Source organism: Coenobita brevimanus, chromosome 103 (assembly GCF_032717465.1).
Source record: "Coenobita brevimanus isolate Jiangsu-jjx chromosome 103, ASM3271746v2, whole genome shotgun sequence".
Taxonomy (NCBI): domain Eukaryota; kingdom Metazoa; phylum Arthropoda; class Malacostraca; order Decapoda; family Coenobitidae; genus Coenobita; species Coenobita brevimanus.
Window position 1 is genome coordinate 392,634 of NC_137056.1, and position 25,822 is coordinate 418,455.

At 41.9% G+C, this 25,822-nt stretch overlaps 1 protein-coding gene across 1 annotated transcript in view; it reads right to left on the bottom strand.

Annotated features, from left to right (window-relative positions):
- Positions 1-25,822, bottom strand: part of LOC145415543 (protein MMS22-like) — a 51,296-nt gene that overhangs the window by 11,206 nt on the left and 14,268 nt on the right. Inside the window, exons 7-17 of the mRNA XM_080284766.1 lie at positions 25,528-25,786; positions 23,578-23,675; positions 22,633-22,808; positions 20,032-20,237; positions 14,804-14,898; positions 11,495-11,617; positions 10,088-10,316; positions 6,489-6,753; positions 5,268-5,438; positions 2,451-2,573; positions 1,961-2,089 (exon numbers count right to left, since the gene is read on the bottom strand). Of these exons, the coding sequence (XP_080140892.1) occupies positions 1,961-2,089; positions 2,451-2,573; positions 5,268-5,438; positions 6,489-6,753; positions 10,088-10,316; positions 11,495-11,617; positions 14,804-14,898; positions 20,032-20,237; positions 22,633-22,808; positions 23,578-23,675; positions 25,528-25,786 (1,874 nt within the window). The remainder of the gene's footprint in view (positions 1-1,960; positions 2,090-2,450; positions 2,574-5,267; positions 5,439-6,488; positions 6,754-10,087; positions 10,317-11,494; positions 11,618-14,803; positions 14,899-20,031; positions 20,238-22,632; positions 22,809-23,577; positions 23,676-25,527; positions 25,787-25,822) is intronic.

Genomic DNA, 25,822 nt, shown 5'->3' on the forward strand with positions numbered 1-25,822 from the left:
ACTCAATGACCACACGAACACTTTTTCCTATGGGTCAGATATTTCAAAGATTCAATTACGTCAGGTTCTTTGGTTTGCAGTAAATCTAGTCTTGCTGGTGTGTCATCACCTTGGAATCATGTCTCTTCTTTTACCCACTGTGTCATTACATTATTCGTTGCTATGTTTAACAATACAGCGCCCCACGAATCTTCATTGTCTCCTGAGTCTCATTCCTCCCAGTTCACCTCATTACAATTAAAATCACCCATTAGTATTATATTGTTGCTTTTCTCAATCACTTTCTGTAGATAACTAACCATGCCTGACAACTTCTCCTGGTATAAGCACTGTCTTCTCTTCGTACGTTCTCTGTTCATTCTTTGCCTTTGCTTCCTTTACTAACTCCTTTATTTTAGCTCTTTCTTCCTCATTTGCATCTCTCCTTATCTAAACATTTTTGAACCTCTCTTTGTCTGGTCACCTAATGGTAGCTCTATATGCTGCTCGATCTTTCGCAGCTTTCCTATTCAGTCCCTTATCTCTACGGTCATACTCAATGACCTTGTCCCAGGTCTTTTTTGGTTTACCTCTTGCAACCCTACCCCTAACATTAACTATCATTGTCTGCACCCAATTATCATCCCCCATCCTCTCCACATCCCCAAACCATCTCAAACTACCTCTCCTCATCACAACACCAATACTCTCCAGTTCCATCCTACCCCTCAACTCTTCCAAGAGCAGCACTACATCGAGTTAGTGGATCCTCTTCCTTTACTGCCCAGGTCTCATTACCATACAGCATTACACTCCTATACCTCATACCAGTTAATCTGGCTAGGCATGTATGGCAACACTGTTCCTGCTGAGATTCTGATTGGCTGGAGGTGTTTGTTCAATTTTGTTGTTGCTTAAACCAATACTCTCTTTATTATCAGATGTGATGCTGAGTTTGTCGACAATACAATCGTAAAAAGCAATACGAAATCCGATATATACTTAACAACAATGAAATTTTCGTAGGAACATAGAGATATGAGTCAACAAAGTGTTATAACAGTCCAAGTCAAGGTCAGCATTCGAACAATTCCTTTAAATCTCCGACACTACATAATATAACAGAAAATCAAGGAAACCTGCTTAATCTAAGCATCGGTATAACACACATTTAAATTTTAAGATCAGTCCGCACCCTTAAATTGTGCCACAACTCTGAATAATTAAAAATTCTAATGAAAAGACGAGTTCAGCGGGGAGAGAGGTTTGAAAAAATTGCGAAAATCAAAGTAGGCTAAAGGAAACTATTTCATTATATCTCCTCTATTATCACAGAACAGACTGATCATAAAATTTAAATGTGTTATACCAACGTTTAGATTAAGCAGGTTTCCTTAATTTTCTGTTATATTGCGGAGTGTCGGAGATTTAAAGGAATTGTTCGAATGCTGACCTTGACTTGGAGTGTTCTAATACTTTGTTGACTCATATCTCTATCTTCCTACGAAAATTTCATTGTTGTTAGGTATATATCGGATTTCGTACTGCTTTTTACAATTGTATTGTCAACAAACTCAGTATCACATCTGATAATAAAGAGAGTATCGGTTGAAGCAACAACGAAATCGAACAAACACCTCCAACCAATCAGAATCTCGGTGGGAACAGTGTTGTCATACATGCCCGGCCAGATTATTGGTATTGGGTATAACACATGCTGCATACAAAGATCTCTTAGCATGGAGAGAAAGCCCCCTAAATGTCAGGTGAGGCAACAGCTCCCTGAACTTCCTCCAAACACTCCTTACTTTAGCCACAGAGCTAGCTCCAGCCCCACCTCCAGCACATAACATGTCACCCAAAGAACAAAACTAACTCATCTAATCTAAACAAATAAATCATCTAATCTAAATAACCTAATCTAATCTAATCTAAATCTAATCTAAATAAATAAATAAATAAATAAACCATAATTACTCACCAGAATAGGGTGCACTGGGGTGGTGTTGGTGGAAGGGTAGCGTGGGAGGTAGTGGGTGAAGGTGTCACGTATGCAACGTTGCAGGTATGCATCCTGACTGACACCCAGAGAGCCCAACCCTCGGATCACCTCAACACACACACACACACAAAAGAAAATTAATAACCATTGGCAATGTCATCTTTACCACCATCCATCCATCATCATCCTTATTATTATCACCAATAACCATCACTGTCCACATCATTACCAATATTATCATTATAACAGTATCATCATCACCATAATCATCATGATCATCCTATCCCCAAGTCCCACCTACAAATGGGGGCGGTAGGAACCAGAAAAAAAGAAAAAGCATGGCAGAAAGAAGGACTCTCCTCCTTCTTTATATCCTCTTCTCAGCAGATGACTTAGCAAATGTCACAGACCACTATATCATACAGCAAACTCTGGGTCTATGCTGAATAAAATTAGATCTCCTAGGTACCTTGGGAATGGCAGGGGCAAGGGCAGCAGCCAGGGGTGGGGGCAGAGGCTTGTCCGTGCAGTACACCACAGAAGGCAGGAATACTCCGCTCATTAGGCCAGGCAGGAGGCACGCTGGGTTGGACTGATAAGAAAATGCGTAGTCAGTATACAGTATTAGTATGTATCAATTAATCAATCAATCAACATTATCATCACCCAGACTTCTTTTCCTATCTATGAATCAGTCAATCACTCAATCAATCAAATGCTACCATACTTTCTTTTAAGGAATTCCCATAAAGCACTGAGGCTGGCCAAGGCACAGCTGATGTTTTCTATGAACTACCAGCTAAACCAAGGACCAAAACCAACTACAGTAATGCCCCGATATACGATACCCTTAGATGCGATACCTTGGCTTAGTGATGGGGGTACTAATTGCACCAGGCCCTGATACCCAATGGGCAAGCCCCGGTTTAACAATGGGCCCTCCGATATCACACCCGCAGACGACGGGCCAAAATTTTGAATCACGCGCATTCCTGCTGCCAGCTGAGCCCACCCGCCTCCCAGGATGCGCAGAAATGCTCATGCAGGCCCCAATCGCCCACCCCGCGCTCACCTGTATCGCTATTCTCGCACCGGTCATGTCAGTGAGGATCTCCCTTACGCTCGCCCGCCATGAATCGAGTTGCGCCACCAACGTTACGCAAGTTGCTATCGTAGTGCACTGTAACTGTGTTCAAGCAGTGCCGTGAGTAGAGCAGTGATACCAGTCGTGCGCGCTGAGTGGAATAACCTCTCGTGCGCCAAATATAGAAAATGGAGAAAAACGCTGTTAGTTTGTTTACTTTCAAAATGCCATATCTTTTCAACCGAGAGAGATATTCTGGTGAATTTTTTTTTCAAAAGTAGCTGAAAACATCTGCTGAGTATGTAAATCAATGGGATTTTGAAAGAACAATATATTAACAGCATCTTTCTCCTCTTTCCTGACAACAATGAACTACATTTTCCCAAAAATGTGTGTTATTGGAAGCCAACCTTATGATGTATGCATGTACTTTCACAACATCCATTAATATAGCACAAAACCAGCACAAAAAAATAAAATATAGCTAAGAAAATCTGCCTGTGATGGCCTGTGGTGCTCGAGTGGTTATTACTAGCATTCTGGGACTTCCCCCACATGGAGCTAACAATAGATGCGTGTCTGACGTGAATTCATAAGAATATTCGACCTTAACACCAGTGGAATAACTGAGCCTGATATTGGTTTCCAAGGTTCAGGACTTGGGGAGGACAATGCTAAGCCACAACACTTTTCTGACTGGATTATTCAGGCAAAAATGGACCTAATGTCCACCTAGCAGAGTATAAAAACCTTCGTGTCCAGCACGGTCAGTCAGTACCCTCTATAAAATGGGATTTTCACCCTTGTTGGGGACATTTTTTCACATGATTCGTTATTGTACTAGTAGAAGAGGGTTTGGGGAATAAGTTGGTGTACTTAACTCTAAAATGGCCGCTGTGGTGGACAAGAGGTTATTCCACTCAGCGCCTCAAATAATCTATCTATTGGAGGTATACAGGTATATATATATATGCAGGCTATTGTAGCTCATCCTGTTTGAGTTTATACTAGAAAAAAAGCATACATGGGTTATAAATGTGGGTGATAAAGTTATTGTGAAAAGACTGTTAGGGAAGATAGATGTTTTTTTCCCTTCTGTCGTACACATCTCTCAAGTGTGATTAGAGGTAAATTACAGTACTGTGATGATGCCCCAGATATCGGAAGACTGAATAAATTAGCTAAGCATTTTGTATCCATTTCTGAAAACAAGAAACATAAGCCAAACTGCTGTGTGTGCAGTACTGAGCCCTCAAAATGTAAGCTGAAAGGTAAGGGACAATGTAAAAGAAAGCAAACTTCATACTTTTGCAATGAATGTATCAATAAACCTGCATTATGCCTCATCCCATTTCAAGATATATCACACTCAGAAGGTGTACAAGAGGGTATGTCAGTGTCAGATAGGGTAGATAAACTGTAGTTACATTATTTCTATTTTTCAAGGAACATGAAAAAATGTGATCCCAATACAATTATATTTTTTATTATTTAGATTTGCCAGGAAGTCACAATTTAATTTTTTGGAATATCACATCATTATTTTCCATGGAAACTCTGGCAGTATACTTTTGTAGCTGTAACACAATAAAGCATGGATAATTTCTATTTTTCAAGGAACAGGGTAGAATGTGATCCCATTACAATTACATTTTTTTACTGTTTAGATTTGCCAGGTCATAATTTTATTTTTTGGAAAATCACATCATCATTTTCCATGGAAACCTTGGCAGTATACATTTGCAGCTGTAACATGATAAAGCAGGGATAATTTACAATCTTTAGTATGAATTAGACCACATATACTCCAATATTAATACTTTTGATGAATTTTTTAAAATGCAATTTTATTTAATAAAAAAACAATTTTGACAAAACTTTCAATTTCAGAGCAGTTCTAATGCCAGATACAAAAACTTTATGTATACATGAACTTTTGACACTAATCAAAAACACTGGAAAAGCATTTTCATTTTTGAGTGTATAAATGTCTCTCAAAGGGGGCTGTGACAAAATTGCCGGTGGTAGCCAAAGGGTTAAGCCAAGTAAGCTTAAAAAAAAGAAAAGTACTGCATCACAGTATTAGTCAATTGTTACTACTGAACATTTAAGATGATGGGATAGCAACATAAGCCAAGTTAAAGTGAAATGAACATAAGATAATGGGATAGCAACACAGTCAAGTTAATTACACACACTGACCTGGATGTAAATAGCATTGTGTGCATAGAGGAAGAGGTCAGCAAGTAAACTTATGGCTTGAGGGAGGTGTGAGGGTGCAGGCGTCTTCTTCAGCAGTCTGCCCCCTGCCCGATCCAGCCCAGCAAAATATGGAACCACTTGTTCTCTCAAGCTCGTGAACTCACCAAAGCTCTGTTACAGGCTAGGTTTCATTAGGTTAAGTTTTGGTTACAAGTGATGAAGTTAGATTAGATCAAGTTTTTTAGGTTGGTTACACTGAGTTAGGTTAGCATTCTTTACATATGTTTCACAAACAAACTAATTTACAAAAAATAAAAATAAAAAATGAAGAACCTGCTCTCATGAGCTCATCCTCTTTCGACAAATCAGTGGGCTAGAAGACAACATAACGGTCTGCACACTGCTGAACTATGATATCCTTGTTTTCTCTTTACATATGATTTGCCACCTTAAATACCACATCCTTCCTATCAACACTATCTATTTTGTCCAGTGAAAGTCTCAGAGACTGAGATTTTGCCCTGTATATTTCCTTTCAAGCCCTATGCTTGGCAGCCAAGTATTCCTCTCTGTTACTACATCTTTTCCATTCCTGGAAAAGCCTTTTTTTCTCCTTAACTGCAGCTTCTACACCCTCATCCCATCACCATGTTACGTCTTGGAGGGCTCTTTGACCATCCAAACACTGAATTAACTCTCAGGAGATTGTTCTTGACAGCTCTGTGGGAAAACTTTAAAATGTGCTTTTGTTGTTTAAGTTAAAACTTTAAAATGTGCTTTTGTTGTTTAAGTTAACTGATTTTTTGTCCACAAACAAAGTACCTTCTCACAGTCTCCTGTCGTTAAGTACGGTATTTTTCAGCTTCGTGCATGGAGAAGCTTGTTTGTAGGTTTTCAGTTTATGAAATCAAGTAATAAAAGACATCATACTTGGGGAGGCTGGGATGAAGTGGGGTGGGAAATGGGGAGGTGATGATGTATTTTTCATTTTAATCATTCAACACACAACAACTTTATAAAACTTAGTCTCTGCACAGAAAGAAGGTTAATGAAGGAATATTCTCTTCCTCCTGTTCAAAAACTCTCTCCTGGGCAGGGTTAAGTCATCCACAAGCAGCAAGAAAAAAATATAAAAACATCCTTATAGCAAGGTGGTTGATGACCACTAAGAATTTCAGTGTGAAGCTAGGGGAAATGCAAAGAAATAAGTTGTACTCTCACCTGAGTACTGGACAGCTTCTTCCCCACAGTCTTCATGAAACTCCTGGCCAGGGTGTAGGGACAGGGTGGGGTAGGATGAGGCATGAAATGAGCCACACCAGGCAGGGCAGTGAGGTGGTCAGACACCTCCCTTATCTCATCCAGGGCACCAAGGGTCACCAGGGTACACAGCCATGCTGACACTACCTGACCCTCCAGCCCAGGCCAAGGTGGGTCAACTGGTCTGAGATTGTCCAGCAGCCATGCTAAATAGTGTATACGGCACCTGGTGGATATGGTAGGGATATGTCACAGGACTTAACCCTCTCAGGAAACCTGGCCCACACACCCCAACTCCCCTTCCCGGTTTTGGCCCTGCCAGATATTTCCCCCATGCTGAAAGTATGGTTTATACTTTTCATTACAGAACAGGTCCTAATACAAATACCAATTATTCTTTTGTTGCACTGGAAAACCAAAAGGTGAAGCTTTCTTTTATTCTCGGGCTGTAAATTTGTAAACTAATAAATTTACATAGCAATAAGCGTGTGAATACTATATTGTGTTCATTCACAAAGAAATAGGAACTTTTTGAGGATGTAAATTGTCATTATATTAAATACAATCTCTCTTCTGCTTGACATCAAAGTAATATAATCATATATTATGCAGTCTTTGATTAAGTGTATAGAGCACATGAAAATTTGCTATAATACAATATTCTGGTCCTAATCAAAGCAAGATTTTTTGTAATGCCTGTACTGTACATTATCCACAAAAAGTAAAAGACTCACTTGCGACTTGGACCAGCAAGACACATGTTTAAAGTTAGGCACACCACTGTCACGCATAAAAGCCTATAAGGCGTATGAAAGCAGATCATATGCCTTTTCTTTCTCGTGGTTTTTCATCCAGTGGTTCATACATGCCTAAATGCATATGAAAACGTGAGGGGGTGTAAGTAGATCATACACGTCAAACAAATATGAAAACCGTGAGAGTTAAAGAGTTAATCTATCCAAATCTAATCCACCCAAATCTAATATAACTTAAACTCTCTCCACTACCTGTTGGTTCTATAGCTAACCTTCTTCTGAGCTCTGCTTCCTAAATTCTGGTGTAGCAGGGGTCATGTCACATGTGTTACACTGTTGTTGAAATGTTCTAGAAGCCTGTGCGTGAGTATGTGTGTATGTGTGTGTATCGTCACGTTTAATTTTCCTCTCCAAGTAAAGGCAAATCATCCCCTTACAGTGCTCTAGCCGCAATGACAAGTAGTACAAACATGGCATGGAGACAGGGATCTGTATTCCAGGTGGCATCAATGGCTCTGTGGCACTTTTTCTAAACCAGTTCATTACATATATTACACCTTTAGAGTACAATATCTTTTATGGTGAGGGAAAGAATTGCCTTTCTGTGGTAGCACTGATGTAAGCAAGAGGCTCTGCTGCAAGGTTATACAAACCTTCCCCAACTCCCTCCTTATCCCTCAAAAAAAGGAAGGTGGACTGCAGAAAAAGGCAACTTTGGCCAGCATTTCACTGAGTTCATATCCGGATAAACAATAAAACAAAACTACAGTGCAGTAATCTCTCAACTGTCCATCATCACAATATCTGGCCCAACGTAACATCCGGCGCTTTTCACTCGGCTCTGCGAAAACAATATCCAATGAAATTAGACAATATCCAGCTAAGGAATGGGAAACAACTGGTGGTACTATGCATTTTCTAGTGGTGATGTGAATCACCCAGCTCAGACACTGGACCCAATCGGTGCACAGACAGACCCTGCAACATGCCAATCACAATGCTCTGCGGAAGCAGCCTACCCAACGCATCAAACCTATCATCACTCTCTCATTCTCTCCCGTGGACACTGTATAGTGAGGACGTATCTATGTGATGAGCATTTGTGACCCACACAGTGGCTACACCCCAGTGCTGTGAATTAGCTGGAGTAATCTTTGAGGAAGCCATTCACCACTAGACCACATGGGATTAAGTGCACTGAACTGCACAGGGTACTACTCTGCCCTCCATCAATGCCAACACTAGGCAAGCACAGTATGATTGACATGTACTGAATTACTGTACTACAGGTACTGTATCAATACTGTACAGTATTGTATTTTATGCCTGACTTAATCTTTCTCATGGGTAATATTCTTGGAAAGTTTTTAGGATAGAGGGTCGAGATGGACAGCTTAGGGTCGTGACATATTATCCTGCTCAACATCAAATGGATCACCAATTGGTGTAACGATGCAATATCTGGCATGTGGGTTGGCTGAAATACACCAGATAATTGAATGATTACTGAACTTAACATATCTCACTGTGTAAAGATGATATAATGCAACAGTAACATGAAATACTCCCACAGTGTTCACCCTTACCTTAAACAAGTTTCTTTCACTCCAGCGCTACAGGCAGTCCTCATTACATATGAAGTAAGTCTTCTAAATTATTACAATTCTTTCCAAGCAACTTGTACTGTCAATTGGATAAAACGGGTAGACCAGCTTTAGAGAAAAGAATGGAGCTTTAATATGCAATTTTTCTACAATTTTGTGTGGACTTCTATTTATCTAACTACAGCCAGACACCTTAATTGCATAAGGGATGGCCACAAACAAAATGTCTCATTGTCACCATGCCCTCTGCTATTTCATTGCCCACTCTACAACTCACACCCCCTTCTTTCTAAGCCTCTCCACCCCATGTCACATTGCCCTCTGCCATTTGCCTGCACTCCCTCCAACTCACACCCCCTTCTCATTCATATACTTCTCCACCCTATCACTGCATCTCATCCTCAGTTTCCTTTTCCCTGTAACCCCCTCCACATCACTCACATACACTCTTCAAGGCAGCATCTCAATCGCCATCCTCCCCACAAGACCAAACCATCTTAAGAGTATTTCTCCTAATGCACATAATGCCACTCAGGGACGAGTAAGGCTGGTCACCCTCATCTTAAATGTCAGGTCCAATTTGCCTAGCAACAGGCTTTTACACTCCTCATGGGGCAACATAGAACTGGATGATGGATGGATGGATGGCTTTCAATCATTGCAGATTACCCATTTACACCTGGTGTCCTCAGTATAGGATGGAACTAGGCATTTTCAAAAGTTAAATGTCAGGACCAACTTGCCTAGCCCCGGGCTCCTATGATCCTCATGGGGCAACGTAGGATTGGATGATGCATGGATAATAAAGAAGGGAACTCCATTGTAGGGACCTGTGAGCTTCACAACTATGAGCTGGGAGCTGGAGGGCAGTAAGCTTAGTATCCTTCCAGCTCAATCCCTCACACAGGAACCCTGAGAGCTAATGGGTTAGGCACTAGCAAATCTATCAGTTTCTTTAACCCATTTATGTCCAATGTCCTCAGTATAGGATGGAACTGGGCATTTTCAAAAGTTCATAAAGGAGGGGAACCTCGGGGTAGGGATCAATGAACTTCACGACTATGAGCCAGTAGGTGGAGGGCAGTATGCTCAGCAGCCTTCTAGCACAATCTCTCATACAGGAACCCTGGGAGCTAATGGGTTAATGGCAAAAAACATGAAAATGGCAAAATACAACAGGGATTTGTACTACTTCACTCACAGAGGGTTGACGGCTTCATTGGTGAGGAAGTGCAAGAGTAGTGTCTGGGCAGCATCCTTAGGCAGTGAGTGTGACGATGACATGAGGGGGGCAAGGCAAGCAAGGCAGAGGGTGAGGCAGGCAGACACCTCTCCCAAGGTGCGAGGCGAGGTCTGGGTGTGGGAGTGGGAGCGCAGAAATGGCACAAACTCCTTCCACACAACACTAACTACCTCACTCACACCACCTCCTGGCATAAACATTAAAAATTAGGTAAATAAACCATAAACATTAAAAAATAAGTAAATAAGTAAAGAAAGAACAAAAGACAGTAAAAAAGAAAAAAAGAATAATAAGAATCACCAACATTATACTGACATCTTTTTTCACCCAAAGATGTGGTTGGTTAGGGTCCAGAAAGCTCAGAATGAGAAAAAATAAGAAAAAGATAAAAGAAGACAAATCATGAAAAGGAGAGGCAGGTGAGGCTGGCAGTCACCTTACCCACACACAGAGTGTGAGAGTATGATCACAAGAATGGGATAAATCCTCACCACACAACATCCAGTACCTCATTCACACCACCTCTTAACACAAACAGCACAAACAACACCATCATAATTATCATCATCATCATCATCATTTTTTTTTCCCTACTCATGGAAAGAGTTCATTTCATCTCCTTTATAAAGGCCCCAACATGCTTGCATGCATCAGCGAGGTTGGATGGTGAGGAATTGGAAAATGTGAGTACGTTTAAGTACTTGGGTAGTGTGATGAGTAAGGATGGAGGTTTGGAGGATGAAGTGCTTGAAAGGGTACAGCAGGGAAGAAAGGTTGCTGGTTCTTTGAAAGCAGTGATAAGAAGCAGGGAAGTGAGCATGGAAGTGAAAAAGTTACTACATGACAGTATTTTGATACCAACTCTAACATATGGAAGTGAAGCTTGGACGTTGCTGGAAGGACACAAGTCAAGAGTGAGAGCAGTGGAAATAAGTTATTTAAGAGGGGCCTGTGGAGTCACATGGTGAGACAGGCTGACAAATGAGGATATAAAGGAGCGTTGTGGTGTGGATGTGATAGGAAGCGTTAGGAGGAATACACTGAGGTGGTTTGGCCATGTGGAGAGGATGGAGGGTGAAAGACTGACGAAGAGAGTGTATGTGAGTGAGGTGGAGGGGGGAAGAGGGAGGGGGAGGCCAAGGATGAGATGGAGAGGTATATGAGAGAGGGGGGTGTGAGTTGGAAGCAGGGCAGTGAAATGGTGGGGGACAGGGCGACGTGGAGGCGATTAGTTTGTGGCCACCCCAAATGGGATTGAGGCATCTGGCAATAGACAGATAGATAGATGAGTACACCTAGCCCTTAACCAAGCTGGAAAGGAGCCAGGGAAGTCTCTCAGGTTAGAACATGCTACAGTGTACTGACCGTGTGGCGTGTGTGTTGGTGCAATGAGTGAGAGCACCTTGGTCAGTGCAGCGTTGATCATTCCCAACACTGCCTTCATCTCATGGATCCCTGCTTGAGGCAACACACCTGACATGCCACAACCTGCAGGAGTCACACTGCATGTTACTGATATTAAATATTCATCATCATCATCATCATCATTATCATCACCATTTTCACTTCAGAGCTCCCAGCATGGGGCAATATACTGGCCACACCATCATCTGCAGAAGCCTTGCTGCATGTTACTGGTATTAATTATTCATCACCATCACCACCATCAGCCATCACCGCAAAAATTTTCAGCTTTATTACTGTTAGCCATGTGGTGTACGTGAGGCAGGTTCTGATGGCACTCCTTCACCCTGTTCTGTTCTGCACCAACTCTCTAATAACAGTGAAATACCTATACTACATCATCTCTTAGGTCTGCCTTTTGGTGTTCCACCCTCCCCATCCACATTCATATTTTTCATACAATTTTTCTCATCCATTCTCTCCAACTGGTGGTCCATTCAATCTCCCCTCATAAAACACAGCACTGATAAATTTAATTCTTAAACAATTTCTCATCTGCTCACTTCAAATTCAGCACATCCATGTCCATCCTCATCTCTGTACAGGTCAAACCTATCAGATGTCACCCATCTTTACTACCAATATTTAACTACCATAAAACATTGTACTCTTCAGAAAACATAAGAAATGAACTGGTAAAGAAGAGATGGCAGGAGCTTCCTTAGTCTATGAAGTCTGTACAGCACCCTACCCGTATCCCTGACCGCCTTGGAGAGAACTACAACATACATGACCGCTTCCTTACAACTAATTCTTCTGTTAACACTGTTAATCTTTTCTCTCCGTTGGGCTCCTCCGATCACAACCTCATTGCCTTAATCTGTCCTATAGCTCCAGTACGGCCTGTGGACCCTCCAAAGAAACGTCGACTGTGGCACTTTGGAGCTGCGGATTGGGAGGCCCTCTGGCAGGACTTCTTTGAATTTCATTGGAAAGAATATTGCTTCCACAGCTGGGAGCCATCTGAGTGTGCCTTGTGCATTACGGAGGTCATTCTCTCGGGCATGGAAGCATACATTCCTTTCTCATATCCTCTGACTAATGCAAGAAGGCTTTGGTTTAATCACGCTTGCTCTAATGCTGTCCGCAACAAGAAGAGGGCCTATAAAAGGTACCAGAGCCAACCCATCCCTGAATCACGTCATTTTCATGTTTCTGCCCAGAATCGTGCTAAGTCTGTTCTTCACTCTGCTAAAAATAATTTCATCCGTACTAAATGCTCTTGACTCTCCAAATCGAATTCTTCCTGCTCCTTCTGGCACCTTGCCAAAAACCTTTCTAACAACGAATGGTGTGCTTGGTGAAATGTGGTACCACTGTGTTTGTTTACATCGTAGTTATAGTAGTCAATAGGCAGACCCGGCAGAGTTTCCCCTCTGCTACAGTATCTAGTACCCACAGAAAAAATGTTCTGTCAAGTCATACTCTGTCTGTAAATGCAAGTGTTTTCCACACATGTACAGTGGAAGGTAAAGAGAAAAACTAATAGTAATGCCATTGGATCTCATCGTTCCACTGACAGGAGATAATTGTGAGGTGATGTGGAATGGAGGGGAGGGGGGACAGGTAGTGGGGGAGCATGTATAGAAACTTTGTCGTGTCTCGTTTAGAATGATGAAGGGTGTGATTTTACATATGTTCTGAGGTGATCTGTAACTCCGTATGCAATAACAAGTATTGGATGAATTTTGGAGACTTAATGTTCGTCATACAACGTGGTGAACAACTATAGTTGAGCATAAATGTTAGCAGGTGTGATGTCTGATGTCTCGAAACGTGGTTCACCTGAGTCTAGTGAGTGTGCGACTCAACTGCTGTAACATTTTTGTGGCTGAACCAGGATGACCATAAATGATTCATGATTATGCATGTGACCCAATGGTCATGCCATGTTGTGCATCAGCCAGTCTGTTTTATTGTGAGGAAAAACAGTCATTATATTAGCAAACCATGGTATAAGTAGACGTCCTGTTGCATAGGATTATAGCTCCTTTGAGTGCTGGACAGCTATTGGCCTGTTATGCGAGAATGTTACGCAGTCATCATACTGATGGATCACGCAGAGGTAATGAGATACTGGATTTGCATAATGAATGCATATCTTGTATTATAATAATTGAAATAACGAATTGGATACGTTTGTGTGAAGCTGCAGAATGTGGTGAATGTTTTTGGCATATCCGGTAGAGCCAGGATTCCGTGGGGTTGAATGATGAATGAATGGATGTGTGGCCTATTTGGATTGGGCAAGTTTGTTCTATCTGGACATTGCTGCTACTCACCCTGCCCTTGGTATTTCCGGATGATGATGATGAAATAACCATGTTATGGATGTTCAGTCCACAAACGGTCTCTTTCTTCGAGGTGCTATTTCATTAGTCTGGACAGTTGTGACACAACATCCACAAACATTGATCATTGTATAATAAATTCTCTTTAAAACATTCATACATTAGTTTTCATACAAGTATTGCACATTCAAAGCTCCTTAGCTCCAGATACATTGTACTATTTCATCGTGTGTCTATATTCACACTCTGTTCATCCACAGGGAGCAATATTTCCTTTACCATGCATGTCTGTCCGTTATCTGCCACTATAACACAAGGATTTAGTATGTGGCCAATGCTACACAAAATATATTGGTGGCATGATGTTGCTGGGAGAGTGTAAAATTGCGCATAGTCTATGTGTGCTTGTGCAGGGAGTCTGGTAATACACTTCACCGAGTTATTCACACTCATGCCAAGATAGCTGCCAAAGTCGCGGTTTTGGTGACAACACTGACCACTGAACACACTTTCACCTCACAGCACCCTGAATGAGGTCCTGTTTTCAACCAATAGAAACATTAAGTACTGTAATACTGTGAACAATGAAATTTTATATGTGTAAAATAAGGAGTGTTTTATGCACCGTGTCATCAAACAGGCTTATACAGTATAAAACTGTCAAGGACAAGCTGGACCTATGGTAGGACAAAGGTTGAGTGCTGCTGGAGCATCCAAGTAAATGTAGGCAACACTGGTGCAACAGCACCTGCATGGTAAAACCCAACCACGGCGCTTTAGGCCAAATGTCTATGGAAAAGCTGCCCCACGTCATCCAACAGATTTACACAAGGTCACTGATAAGGCTGCAATCTCCTAGCCTTTGGTTCCTTCTTCCTCACATTATAAAAAAAAAAAAAAAAATCATGCATATACTAACAAAGGAGTAAGTGTTGTGAGTGAGAGACGCCCACACTTGACTCAAACACTTCCGTGACTCCCTCTGCATACAATACCAGCAGCTGGCCCACCTCCCTGCAAAGATAAGGAAAATTAATCAATCATTATGATGATGATGACAATGATGATGATAATCATCATCATCTAATCCTGTGTTGTCCCATAAGAAGCATAGGAGCCCAGGACCAGGCAAGTTGGTCCTGGCATTTAAGATGAGTGACCAGCCTCACTCATCCTTGAGTGGCATTACATGCGAAACCCCAACTACCCCTTGGATATGAACTGAAACAGGCTCAATCCAGTTGGAGCACCTTAATTACCCACTCAACCACCAGGCACCATAGTTTGGTTATAGGGCTACCACCCAGGCTTGCCACTCAGTGCAGAGTCACCCACAGACAGAAGAAGGGGGAAAGCTTGAAGGAAAGAATGACATAAGAGGAAAGAAGGAAAGGAAGGAAGGAAGAGAGGACAGGGCAACCATCTGAGAGCAACATTTCATCAAGTGAGTGGATGGTGCGCATCCACACAATAATAATAATAATATTAATAATAATTCTGAGATGTACATCTAATCCTATCCACACTTATGATAATGACTTCACCCTTCACCTTCCCATTCACTCTCAGAAACATCCATCATGGTAGTTACTTCAACAAACATGGAATGAGGCTATGGCACACCTAATTTCTGACCTGGCTCATCTATCTGACTGGAGTAAAAGTTACTTTGTTATTTTTAATGCATTCAAAACTCAATTTCTACATCTTTCGACCCACCACAATCTTCCACACAAATATCTGTTAATATTTAACAATACAGGTACTTTATTCAACTCAATTCTGCATCATCTTTGAATATACAGTAAACTCTCGATTAGATATCGCCGCAATATCCGGCCCAATGCAATATCCAGAGTTCAGCTCTATTAAAGCAATATCCAGGGAAATTATGTAACATCTGGTGCCGAAACAGGACCTAACTGGCAGTTCTATGCAATATCCAGTGTCAAGGCGTATCAACCGGCTCATAAGCGGAAGCCCATTGGCACCCAGGATAACCCTGAAACACAACAGCCAATGAGAACAGCCGCTACATGCCAGCCAATCAGAATCCGACGCAGGAACGGCTCACCTGGCACACCAAACATATCGTCGTGCTCCCATCTCACCCACGGATCTCATATAGTAAAGACGAATCTGTGCGCTCCACTCTTCTGACCAGGCAGTCACGAAACCCTAGTGCTGTGACTAACTCTGTGGCGGAATGGCGTCCTACGTTCACTGTTGTTGCAAAGCTTATGGCCTGTCAGTTTTCGTGTCCTTACGCTCTATTGTGATCTTGAAATTACAACTGCCTGTGGTGCATGGTGTACAACTCTACTCTCCATCAATGCCACACTTGGTAAGTACATACAGTAGTACACATGTACTATATTACTGTACTGTATCATTACTGCACCATATTTTATGCTTAACCTTCATCATGAGAAAGTTTTTAGGACTTAGAATGGAGATGGATAGTAACATAATATCCAGCTCAATGATGAATGTTGAGCTGAGAGGGGTGTATAGTATTATGCATTATCCAGCATTTCACTTTAGTCAGTGTAGGGCTTGGCTGAATTACACCGGATAAATGAGAGCTTACTGTACTTGGGGTTTCAATCTCTCAAGATTTGTCATGGAAAGATATTATTATACTCTCTTGCGAAATCTGCTTCCAAGTGACTAGGTGCAATAAGCAGACTCTGTATTTCCTTCACCCCACAAATCTGTCAACTTTATACAGTGATTTATTCACCCCTGTGTAGAATATAACTCTTATGTGTGGGAGAGTTCCCCACATACAGCTCTTCTTATACAGCGGAGTCAAAGGCTTTTCATCTCATTAACTCTCCTCCTCTTACTAACTCCCTTCAACCTCTGTCTCTTAGCTGCACTGATGCATCTTATCTCTCTTTTGTCACTACTTCAATGGCCATTGCTTTTCTGAACTGTCTGCTTGCATTCCTCCTCCATTACCGCAGGCATGTAGCACCCATCAGGCACCTGTCTGGCAGCAAAGTCTCACCTCTTCTAATGCAAGATTTAACTAATACTCCCAGTCCTTCATGTAAACAACTGGCCAACTCTGGAACTATATTCCTTTGTCTGCATTTCCTTCTGACTATGACCTCTTGTCTTTTAACCCTTTAACCGCGGGCTTGATTTGCTTTTTCTTGCAGCACCCACGGGCATATTCGCGCTCCGACAGACTCTCTAAAAATATTTGCCAAAAATCAGTTATTAGTCCTAGAATATTAAAATCAAATATGCTTATGGCACATACCTTCAGCTTTCTCCTTGGGTGTTTGTTGAGCCTTCGTGAAGTACCGTAGGACTTGTGGAGACCTCTGAAGTTGGGTAATGAAGTCTCCACTTTACACTTCCCGACAACCCGTAATATGATTACCACAGCCTGATATTATCACTAGAAACAATATTCTATGATTCTCAAATAGTTTGGAATCCATATTCCAAAAAAAAAAAACACTGTGAAAGCAATGAAAATTACGAGGGCGTATGACCTTCCCACTTGCACTAGTTCGCCGCTGGTGTTGTCATTTATTATTCATAAAAACACTCACAGTTTATATTTCTATTACTATATAACACTTATATATATCTACAGCCTTTATCCGTAAGTTTCCTTCAGTAATAGTAGTTTACTGTCACTGTAGGCATTCAATTTCTTTCAGTAAAATACGTAGCATTCACTTTCTCGTCCTGTATAGTAGCAATGAGAGTAAATGTCACTTTCACCTTCACTCTCATAACTCATAGTATTCATACATGCTAGAGTGAAACTTTCACTTTCATTACTCCTAGTATATATACTCGTATTCTTATAATACTACTCATTTACATTTCTATGTACGTTCTCTATTTTATTTACATTATTTACATTTCTATTTTATTTACACTGTGTTATGCACTGTCACTTGAAGTAACTTATAAAACTATTTTCCACTGTTCACTTATATTACATTCATTGCTTTACTTGCTGTTTACACATTATTTACACATATTTACAATTCCACTTGCACTGTTTTACTCAACAGAAAGATCGTAGTCACTCTCTTTCAATTGTCAGCCCTTTACCTCTTTCCACACGAGGTTTAGTAGGGGGTAAAGGTCACAGGGCCCTTTGCATGGGGATAAAAAAGTGGCTGAAGTTAGCAGGAGCAAACAGACATACCTTCACCTTGGAAGATGACAGTGAACTGATAGGGGTGGGCCGGGGTGGCCCACTGGATAACCTAAAAAGTGCTAAGAGGAAGAATATGATACAGTGGCAAATCATGTGAAATGAGAAAACAGCGACACCACAGGTGTGGTGTGTGAAGAATGATGACAGAAAGGTAGTACAGTAATCAACAGTGATGATATTAAAGATGCCTAGAGAGAGCACTATAACCAGTTGCTGAATAAGGAGTCTGACTGGAACGTGGAAGGTTTGGAGTCCGAGGATCGGATCCAGTGTTTGGCTCTTTGCTTTTGATTGATGCTGCTACTGTGAGCAGGGCAATACCCAGGATGCAGGTGGGGAAGGTGGCAGGTGTGTCTGGGTTGACTGTTGAAATGCTAAAGGCCTCAGGAGATATAGGAGTGTGGTCTGTTACCGACTTGATAAATACGATTTATATACGAGTGTGTTGTCCTAGATGATTGGCTGAAAATTGTAACTGTAAACTAAACAAGGGGAAGGCTGATGCCCTGGAAAGAGGATATTATAGACGCATAAAAAATCACTGGACCAGATAATGAAGGTAAGGGAGAATTCTTGAAGGTATGATTAGAGAAAAAGCAACTATTGATGAGATGCAGTTTGGGTTTATGACAGGCAAAGGGACCACTGATGCCACATTCATTGTCAGACAGCTTCAGGAAAAATACACAGGAAAGAAAAGAGATCTGTGCTTGTGTTTTTGTTGATACCGTGAAGGTGTCTGACAGAGTCCCTAGGGGAATGGCGAAGTGGCAACAAGATTTTGGTTGAGGAGTGGCTGGTTAGAGTGGTTATGGCTACGTGTGTAGTATGTGGTAAGAGTGAATGGAGACTTGAGTGATGAGTTTTCCATGAATGTTTGGTGTGCATCAGGGGTCAGCCTTGAACCCCTTACTGTTTGTCCAGGTGTTTGAAACTGTCTCACGTGACTTCAGATTTTTTTTTTTTTTTTTTTTTTTTTTTTTTTTTTTTTTTAATGCTAGGATGAAGGAACCAAAGGCCAGCAGCCCACAAACTGTTCCTTCCAAGAAAAAAACAAAAACAATACAAGAGAGCCAAATTCAAGATCCAATCATATCGAGATGCCTGGACACACTGTGTTTGAAAGACTGGAAATCATAGGAAGCGGGAAATACAGAGGGAGATAGTTCCAAAGTTGACCTGTTGCATAAATGATGGACTGGGAGTAACAGTTAACTCTTGCATTAGAGAGTTGGACAGAAAAGGGATGACAGTTTGTTGCCAGATGGGTGCTACGTGCCTGTCGTAGAGGTGGAGGGATGCAAGCAGACAGTTCAGAGGAGCAGTGACAATTGACGTAGCAATAGAAAAGAGATAAAGATGCAACAGTGCGGCAAAGAGACAGAGGTTGAAGGGAGCCGATGATTTGGTGCTGATTGCATGGAAAGAAAGGGAGGAGGAGAAACGATTTTGGAAGTAGAGATATGGTATGGGGCACAAGACCTTGAAAGTAAATGCAGATAAAGCACAAGGGCTTGAAAGTAAATGAAGATAAAACAAAGGTGATGATATCTAGGGCTGGTGGCAGTGCTGTCAAAGAAGAGGGAGAGTGGGCATATGTGGTTTGTGCAGTGTTTGTGATAAGTGGGTGTATAAGAGATGTACAATGACAATTTCATGTGTGCAGTGTGTTTGGGAGTGCATGTGGGGGCTGTCAGGCATGACAGGATTGATCTTGCTGGTGAGTCTCTTGGGGGTAGAGTTGCAAGAAGCAGACCAAAAAAGACCTGAGACGAGGTTCAATAGTGTGGCCTCAGGGATAAGGGATTGAATAGGGTGGCTGCCAGAGACCAAGCAGCATGGACAGCAGCCATCTGGTGATGAAGAGCAATTCATGCAAGCATGTTGGAGCCTTTATAAACAAAACAAAATTAATCAATGTGTGTAAGTGTATTCTGTGAGTAAGTTAGCTTCACCTCCTTGTGGTGGGGTCCCTTGCCATAGCATACTGTGAGGCAACAGCAGTGACCATTGGGATAAACTTTGATGCTAAGTGTTGTAGGTCCGCCCCAGTCCCCAGCAGAACCAGGGCTGTTGCCAGGAAACTGCGCCACACAACCCGAGTACGGCTACCACTGCGTTGCTCACCCACTAGGCTCAGTAGTTCACACAGCTTGTTGCTCTGAAGTTAAAACAATGTAGCTACTGTACTAAACAATGAATCACTGTGTATGACAGACAGGAAGCCTAGTGGCCTCTACCTACGTTAAAAAGATCATATCTCCATCTTGAATGTTGCTTAGTATGCACGAGATTAACACCAGAATATAAACAATATAAACTGACTCACTCTCCCACCAGACTCACTAATTCAAACAGATTGTTTTTCTGTACCACATACTCATCATCATCACCCTCCAAACCTCTTTTCCAACCTATGGATGGGGTGAAGGAGAGTCCAGAAAGCAAGAAAAAAACATAATGGATGGAGAAACTAACCAAAAGTCTACCCAATTACAATAACTGGGCCAAACTCTCATTCACTCACCTATTCAAGCTCCCAGAATCCTGACTGCATCTCACAGGCATAAACATAGATACTTAAACTATTAATACCACCTATCAGCCAAATAAATAAAGACATCATCATTACCATCATCATCATCGTTATATTCGTCGTCGTCATCGTCATCATCATCATCATCATCATCCACATCATCATCATTATCATCCGGACCTCCTTTCCTACCCTACGGCAGGGTGAGGAGTAGCAACGTCCATACAGCCCAAGTTTGCCTGGTCCAATGGGCCACACTTCCATTCACTCATCATTCAGGCCCCCAGAATCCTGGCTCTATCTGATATGCCAAAAACATTCACCACATTCTGTGCGCAAGTCACATTGCAGTATTGCAATTTCCCCTGATGATGAAGACAACGATATCAGTGTGTGACTATGAGGGATTTATGAGGGAGGTTGAGGAGGAGAAGTCTCCTCGGGATCCTGAAGGCCCTCCTTCAGGGGGTCAGTAGGACCTCCTACAGCCTTGGATACCCCTCCCCCTTCTCTTCCAAGCCCATCACCACTCAACTTAAAGGTTGGTAAAATCTTATTTGTTGCAAAACATAGTTAAGCTGAATTCAGGAGGGACTTTCAAGGCTTGTCTGACATTATCCATTTTTCCCATAAGGTCTGTTGTTTGTCCAGTACGGATTTAGTCCAGTACGGCAGTACTGTCTGACAAAAACACCGTACTGGACGCGAGGGTACTGTACCTCCTTTTTCCTCTTCACTAATCTCTTTACAGCTTTTTGCTCTCAGTATGTTCAGTTATTTCAATTGAACCTCTGTCCTGTAACTACTCTAGCCAATTCTTCCTCTTTTCCTCCACTGCTTTCTTAACCTCTTCATCTCACCATGCTGTACCTTTCTTCTTTGTTGTTACTCTTGCCACACCACACACTGTTTTAGCATTCCTAACTAAGCAATCACCTATATGCATTCCACAGGCTGTCTAGATTAATTTTACGTCAATTCACTGATTCCAACTCCTCCCCTACGTTGGTCCTATATTCATCTGCCATTTCTTTGATCCTCAGCTTCTCGGCTTTAAGTCTTTCTCCCTGACTTCTCTCTCTCCTGGTTCACCTAACTCCTCTCAGCTTGATCTTGTATACCACAATCATATGATCGATAGACCTCCACATCATCCACTCACAGCCCTTGTATCAGCAACCATTCCCAGCATCGACCTCTCCACAAGCACGTAATCAATCAGGCTCCTTTCAACACGATCCCTGTTCCCTCTGTACACTGTATATTTATCAGCATTTTTGTGTCTGAAATACGAGCTACAAATGCATGACCTCCTTTCCTGATACATACCCTTCAGTCTCTTCCCATTTTCATTTTCTCCTGGTACTCCATTACAAACCATTATGTCATCTTCAGGACCAGTCCCTAAACTTCCATTTATACTGCCCATTACAATCACACTACAGCTCCTGGGCACTTCTCCCACTGCTTCATCCAGCTCATCCCAAAACCTGTCTTTCTCTCTCTCACTCCTGTCATCACACATAAATAAATCATCTAATCCTGTGTTGCCCCATGAGAAGCATTGGACCCCAGGGCTAGGCAAGTTCGTCCTGACATTTAAGAAGAGAGTGACCAGCCTCACACATCCCTGAGTGGCATTACGTGAGCAATAAATCCCAACCACCCTTTGGACATAAACCTACACAGACTCAATCTGGTTGATGTGACTTAATTACCAAATAAATAAATAAAATAATAATAATGTCCATCATCATCATCATCATTCTGTAGGGGGTGGCCACAAATGACTCACTTCCATGTCATCCTATCCTCTGTCATCTGGTTGCTCTCTCTCCAACTCACCCTCTTTCCTCACCTACCTCTCCACCCTATCTCTACATCTCATTGTCTACCCTTCCATTTCACTCACATACATTCTCCCAGTCAGTCTCCTTTCTCTCCACATGGCCCAACCTTCTCAAAGTATTTAAGCTAACAGAATAAAAAGAGTCGACTGGCAAATAATTTGCATACTCACCACATCAAGCGTGTCAGCAAACATGGCAAGGGTTAAGAAGAGTGAGGTGGCATGTGTGAGTCCAGTAGCACTCAACTCTGCCATCATTCTTCCATGAAACCTGGAGTACACCCGGCCCCGCACCTGCCGCCACCCCACACCTGCTCCTCTGCCACCACCATCTTCAACCACACGCACTGCAAACATCTTCGTTATCACCATCATTATCATAATTATTAACATCATCCCACCTCCTTTTTCTGCTTGCAGGTGGGATGAGGCAGTGTTCTGAGAGCAAGAAAAAAGGAAAACAAATATGGCAGAGGTGGAACAAATCTACAGCATGCCCAACAAATTAGACCACACACTCATTAACTCACCATTCAAGTCTCCACAATCATGACGGGGTGAGGCTGACGAGAAAGAAAAAGAATGACAAAAAAAAAAAAGGAGAAAAAAGAAAATGATAATAAAGAAATGAGACGAATACGAGAAATGACAAAAAAGTGAAAAAGGCACATAAATAGGAAGGGGTACTGCACTCAGCATCAAAAGTCCTGTCACCATCTTCAGCTTTTCTCTGTATGTATTTAAAAAAAAAAAGTGTGAGTAATGACATGTAAGTGACACAGATAACTTCTTTTAGCCACAGATTATTGTCATCAGTGTAGCTTGCTGTGGAATTACAAGACTAATTTTCAAAGTTCATGGATAAAAAAACAGGACTTTTGATCCCGACTGTACATGAATGTGATGCTGATCAAGGTTGTTGCAGAAAGATGCTTTTATTTTGTGGCAATGATATAACTGAGTGGCTCAACTGCCTGGTTATACAAATGTCCCTCAGTTACTAGCAAACAGTATATCTTAAAGGGATGATGGTGGAGTGGACGAGGACAGCGTCTACCTACAGTCCACTGAGTTCACACTTCAGATGAACTTGGGACAACAACAAAACATACTAACCAAGGACAGTGAGAAAGAGTTGCCATGAAGAATGTTTTGGTGTAATGTTGTCCAGTTTGCAGCCTCGGATCTCCTCCAGCCATCCTCTTACAGTCCGGCTGGAAGAAGAGACTGAGATAAATAAGCAGTACATTAAATCTTATTACAAGTCACCTTTTAGATGTTTTTACTATATCTAGTAAGGATAAGCTAACATAAATTAGGCTAGACTGAACCAACTCTATCCACTTTTTTTTTTTTTTTTTTTAAATGCAAGGAAAAAAAAAAAAAAGGCCAGGGGCCTGCAAAATGTTCCTTAAAAAAAAAAAAAAAAAAAAAAAAAAAAGCTAGAGAGAGCCTAATTCAAGATCCATTTATTTTGAGATGCCTGAACACATTGCATCTGAAAGACTGAATATCATAGGAAGTAGGAAACAGACAAAGGAAGACAGTTCCAAAGTTGACTTGTTGCATAAATGAAGGACTGGGAGTAACGGTAAACTCTTACATTAAAGAGCTGGACAGAAAAGGGATGAGAGTTTGTTCCTAGATGGGAGCTATGAGCCCATCATAGAGGTGGAGGGATGCAAGCAGACAGTTCAGAGAAGCAGTGACTATTGATGTAGCAACAGAAAAGAGATAAAGATGCAACAGTGCAACACAGACAGAGGGTGAAGGGAGCCAGTAAGAGGAGGGGAGTTAATGAGATGAAAAGCCTTGCACTCCACCCTATTGAGAAGAGCTGTATACGGGGAGCCTCCCCACACAAGAGTTGTACTCCACACAGGGGCAAATAAAACCTGTGTACAAAGTCAACAATTATGCAGGGGTAAAGAAGGTATGGAGTCAGCTTAGTACACCTAAAGTCTTGGAAACATATTTTACAAGAGAAGTAATATGATCTTTCCAAGGTGAGTCCCGAGAAAATGAAACCCCAAGTATGTTTAAGGATGATGCAGGATTGAGCTGAATATTATTAAACATTAGTGGGTACTCCTGTCGAAGATTTTGTTGGGCTGATAGGTGTAAGAACTGAGTCTTCGATGCATTAAAAACAAGATTACTTACTCCAGTCAGAAATACGAGCCAAGTCAGACATTAGGTGTGCCATAGTCTCATCCCTTGTTTGCTGAGGTAACTGCTGAGTGCACATTGCGGGAAGCGAATGGAAAGGTGAAGGGCGGAATCATCAGCGTATGAGTGGATAGGGTTAGATGCACAGCTTGGAAGATCAATGATGAATAAATCAAAGAGAGATGGTGACAGGACAGAGCCCTGAAGAGCACCACTGATAACAGATCTAGGAGAAAAACAGTGGCCATCTACAACAGCAGCTATAGAATGAGCTGAGAGGACGCTATAGACGAAGGTACAGACAGAAGGATAGAAATCGTAAGAGGGCAGTTTGGAAATTAAGGATTTATGCCAGACTCGATCAAAAGTCTTTGAGACATCAAGTGCAATGGCAAAGCTTTTGCCAAAGTCCCAAAAGAAGGATGAACAAGAGTCTGAAAGGTAGGTGAGATCGCCAGTGGAGTGTCCCTGACAGAACCCATACTGACGACCAGAAACAAGGTTGTGATGGGAATGATGCTTTAAAATTTTGCTGTTAAGAATAGACTCGAAAACTTTTGAGACACAGGATGTTAAAGCAATTGGACGATTGTTGGAGGGCTGGGAATGGTCACCCTTCTTTGGGAGTGGCTGTGTGAGAGCAAACTTCCAGCAAGAAGGAAAGGTACAAGTTGATACACAAAGGTGAAAGAGTTTACCATTGCAGGGTGTAAGCACAGAAGCACAGTTCTTGAGAACAACAGGAGCTGTAGGCTTGTTCACCAGGTGGATCAGTGAAATGAGAGGAGGGTCAAAGGTGGTGGATTACTTAACCTAACTTAACCTAACCAACTCTACTCTAACCTAATTTAACCTCACCCACCTAATCAAACCTACCCTAACTTAGCTTGATCTAACCTGCGAGATGTGAGGACATCCATGGTCACACCGGCCAAGACAAATGAATCATTGAGTCTCCGAGAGAAGTGTTCCCAAAGGGGGCCTACCCACTCCCATGAGGCCCCCCCAGCCTCCCACAGCCGACACAGCCCTATACAGCAGCGGAGGGCTGAACGCAGCACTGCCTCCGAGGGTTTGTTGTCACCGGTAGCTACTCTGGGGTCAGCAAATGTCAGCTTCACTAGTGTTCTCAATAGTTTGGGTTCACCTTTTATCTCTTTCTGCAGGAGCAGTGAACAGAAATCCAATGTTA